Source organism: Mastomys coucha, unplaced genomic scaffold, assembly GCF_008632895.1.
Source record: "Mastomys coucha isolate ucsf_1 unplaced genomic scaffold, UCSF_Mcou_1 pScaffold13, whole genome shotgun sequence".
Taxonomy (NCBI): domain Eukaryota; kingdom Metazoa; phylum Chordata; class Mammalia; order Rodentia; family Muridae; genus Mastomys; species Mastomys coucha.
Window position 1 is genome coordinate 56,108,672 of NW_022196895.1, and position 4,311 is coordinate 56,112,982.

General features: G+C 40.2%; 1 protein-coding gene across 3 annotated transcripts in view; it reads left to right on the forward strand.

Annotated features, from left to right (window-relative positions):
• The window catches only part of LOC116087206 (interferon-inducible GTPase 1-like), a 69,847-nt gene extending 66,218 nt beyond the window's left edge, over positions 1 to 3,629 (forward strand). For all 3 annotated transcript variants that reach the window (XM_031365753.1, XM_031365755.1, XM_031365754.1), the window contains one exon: positions 1,189 to 3,629. In XM_031365753.1, the coding sequence (XP_031221613.1) occupies positions 1,210 to 2,613 (1,404 nt within the window). In that variant the 5' untranslated portion in view covers positions 1,189 to 1,209 and the 3' untranslated portion in view covers positions 2,614 to 3,629. The remainder of the gene's footprint in view (positions 1 to 1,188) is intronic.
• The last annotated feature ends 682 nt before the right edge of the window (positions 3,630 to 4,311 follow it).

Consider the following 4,311-nt stretch of genomic DNA (forward strand, 5'->3'; position numbering starts at 1 on the left):
AAAAAAAAAACAGTCGATTTAAATGTTGACTTGAAAGGACACTGAAATATTGTACTGATAAATAGATTTTAACGTGGACTTTAAGGGTAAAAAGTTTTATATTATTACCGGTTTACAGTCCTCAAGATGAGTTCCAAACCATGAAAAGGACAGTAGGAAAATAAATTCTTATCAAATTGAAAATTCTTTCAACCAAATGTATTACCTGGACTTACTGACATCAAAAATAAAATAAAACAGACAAATATTTGTGTGATCATTACAGATTTGACATAGATTAAACACTGACGTTGATTAGTATTCATTTTTCCTTCTCTTTGAGTTTGAGAAACTAGAAGTATGTTGGTTAAGTACACACACATTTGAATACACACACTGAACACAGATGTGTACAGATGGAGAAGACATTTGACTTCATACAGAATACTCCAGTCAGGTTAGACGCAGCACAGTTGCATGTGTTTTTATAGTTGCTGATGCTGGATCTGGGACACATGAAGATCCCCATAGTTGAATCATTTGCTTTAATTCATAGCCTAGGACCACCTGCTCAGGATGGTAACACCCACACTGGAATGGGACCTCCCATATCAATCCTCAATCAAGAAAATGTACCACTACCTGGGGCCTCAAGTTCCTTGAGGGTTAGGTGCATCTTCTCTCAGTGAAGACCTGGCAGTCCTCTGCTGTATATGTTTTGAGGTCTGCTGGGGTGTGAGTGGGAGGGTGGAGCTATCCTATTAGAGATGAGGCAGGGGAGAAGGAGGTATTGGATGTGGAACAGTCAGAGGGCAGACCGGGTAAGGGATAAAGACTGGACTGTAAAAAAAGATTAAAGAATATGAAACAAAGAAAGAAAGAGAGAGAGAAAGAAAGAAAGAAAGAAAGAAAGAAAGAAAGAAAGAAAGAAAGAAAGAAAGAAAGAAAGAAAGGAAGGAAGGAAGGAAGAAAGAAGGGAAAAGTATCTTACTGGCATGCTCCCAGTTCAGTTTGATAGAGACAATTCCTCAATAAAGGTTTCCACTACCAAGAAGAATCTAGATTGTATCTTGCTGACAAAGAATGACGAGCACCATATTTATAGTACTAGTCAATGTCAGAGCATAACTGAGTCTGAGACAGAAAACACAGTGAGAAGCACAAAGGCATCTTCGATCTCTTGCAACTTACTCTCTCTTCTTCTTTCAGTGCCTTTTTTTTCTCACAATCATGGGTCAGCGCTTCTCTAATACACCTAATGATGAAGACAATGGAAATTTGCCATCCAGCTTCACTAAATATTTTAAGAACTATAAGCCAGAAACCAAAATCATTTCTGAGGAAATCACCCATTCAATAGAGTTACGCCTGAAAAACGGGGATCTCCAGGGGGCAAACTCTGTAATCAGTAATGTCTTAAAAGTTATTGATAATGCCAAAATAAATATTGCTGTGACAGGAGAGTCTGGATCAGGGAAGTCCAGCCTCATCAATGCCCTGAGAAAGGTTAAACATGCAGGGGAAAGTTCAGCTACAGTAGGGGTAACAGAGACAACCATGGAGATAAAGCCATACGAACACCCCAAAGTCAAGAATTTGATTTTATGGGACTTGCCTGGTATTGGAACCCCTAACTTTGAACCAAACAATTATCTAGAAAAAGTAGAGTTCAAAAAGTATGATTTCTTCATTATTGTTTCTTCCCCACGATTTACAAAACATGAACTAGACCTGGCCAAAGCAATCATAATGATGAAAAAGAATTACTACTTCGTAAGAACCAAGGTGGACATTGATCTAAAAAATGAAGAGACATGTCATCGACATACCTTTGACAGAGAAAAAACCCTGAATCAGATCCGAAATTACTATCTGGATAGCTTTAGGAAGAGTAAAATTAATGAACCTCAGGTTTTCTTGATATCGAACCAAGATTTATCTAACTATGATTTCCCAGTCCTGATGGACACCCTGATTAAGGACCTTCCTGCTGAAAAGCGCCACAATTTCCTGCTTTCCATTCCTAATATTACTGAGGCAGCCATTCAAAAAAAGTACAACTCTGCTAAGCAGTTTATCTGGCTAAGTGCCATGAAGGATGGACTTTTCGCAACTTTTCCTAGAATGGGCATTTTAAATGACTTGGATATGAACAAGCTGAAGAAGCGTTTAAACTTCTACCGAGACCTCTTTGGAGTAGACGACGAATCCCTAATATCCATTGCTATGGATGCCCAAATGCCTATTAGACAACTGAAAAAAAAACTTAAATCTCCTTATTTGTTGGAATTTAACAAAGAGGAAACATTAAGAGAATTGCTTTTGAAGGGTATGGCAATATTTACCTCTGCTAATGGTGGGCTCCTGGCAACAGGTCTTTACTTCACGAAAACCTATTACTTAGAATTTCATTTTCTTAATACAGTGGCTGAAGATGCCAAAGTTGTCCTTAAAGAAGCATTTAGGAGAATGCCAGGGCCAGTAAGCAGGAGAGGGTATCCAGCAAGGGGAGTGGGGAGGAGGAGGGTACAGGGGTTTGTTCTTGTTATTTTGGGGGGGTTGGTTTTTTTGGGGTTTTTTTGGGTTTTTTTTTTGGAGGTGAATCTGGGAAAGGAGATATCATATGACATGTAAATAAAGAAAATATCTAATAAAATAAAATAAAATAAATAACTCAAACTCAATTTGCTCACAGCTACTAGCAATCAAAAGACCAACTGGTTTATACCAGGAAAGCATAGATGAATTCCCGCTCTGACATCTTTTCTTTACACTAGCCAATCCACTACGACTATGGGAAAACCTAAGGACTAGGGTCATAGGTAATACTATGTCAGACCCTGACAATCCCCAATCCCTCTTCAACTCTCTACATACCCTAAAATCTTCTTCTCTGTATTTGAACTCTACGTGCATGCTTGGACACACACACAAATAAACACACACACACACACACACATGCTGAGCTCTGTGTCACTACTATACTTCCTTAAAATAATTTTCTATTGTAACCTCTACCTCTCTGGAACTTGTGTACAATAATTCCTTTCTTTTCATGCATCCTGCTCTGATGTGCTCATTACATTTCACAAAGGACACATGCATACACACACACACATACACACACACACATATACACACACACATACAACCACACACACCTTGAACATTACTTCTCGCCCTCAGTAAGCTTGTGTTAGAAAGTAACTAGCATGACTGACAGATTCTATCAACAAGAAGACTTTAAGAACCAAAGTAAAAGAAACCATAACCACCAATTACAAGTTTGCTATTGACCAATCAATTTATTTTCTTTCTTTTTTTTTTTTTCTTTTTTGAGACAGGGTTTCTCTGTATAGCCCTGGCTGTCCTGGAACTCACTCTGTAGACCAGGCTGGCCTCAAACTCAGAAATCTGCCTGCCTCTGCCTCCCAAGTGCTGGGATTAAAGGCATGGGCCACCACCTCTAACCTGACCAATCAATTTCTAAAACTACCTATCAGAATCCTTCTAGAGACAATAAAGAACATCTGTAATTCTGTCCCAGGACCGGTGAAGAATCCTGAGGTCCTTCTTTCTATCATTACCTATCTTGGTTATGATCATGAAGAACTGCTATGATACCTAATAAACTGTTGATTACAAAGAGAGTCTGTGTTTGGTATTTGACATTTCCAGTACACCCTTTATATATGACTGTTGATTACTGGCAATGTTGCTTTTGTTTGTTGATAATATCAACTCCTATGTCCAGGACTAATGTGGGACAGTGGTCTGTTCAGGCAACCTGGGCCCAGTCAAGTAATAGGTCTGGAACTCCAGAGCCCCAGTGGACAATTTCTGCCTGCAAGGGACAGAAGGAGTTCAGCCATGATTCCTGGGTCCCTGGCTCCTGTTTCAGTAACAACCTCTCACAACCCACCACAGGAGATATGTCCTCTGTCACATAGACAATGCCCCAACCTCCCAGCATTCTAGCTGGACCCTACCTCCAGTTATCTGACCACAGCCAGGCATGCCCCACCCCACAGACAGCCCCAACTCACAATAAAAGGAGCGGTTTGCCCCCTCCTCTCTCTCTTCCTCTTTGTCCTCTCTTGCCCTCCTTTCTCTTGCTCTCTTGCTTCCTTTCCTTCTCTCTTACTCTTTGTTCTTTCTCTTGCATTCTTCCTCTCTGGCCCTCTTCCTCTTTTGCTCGCCTCTCTAGCCCTCTTCCTCTCTTGCTCTCCTCTCTGGCCTTCTTCGTCTCCTGCTTTCTTTCTATCTTGTTCTATTCCTCTCCTCCTCTCTTGCTGTCTTCTTTTATTTCCCTCTCTCTTTCTCTCCTCTCCT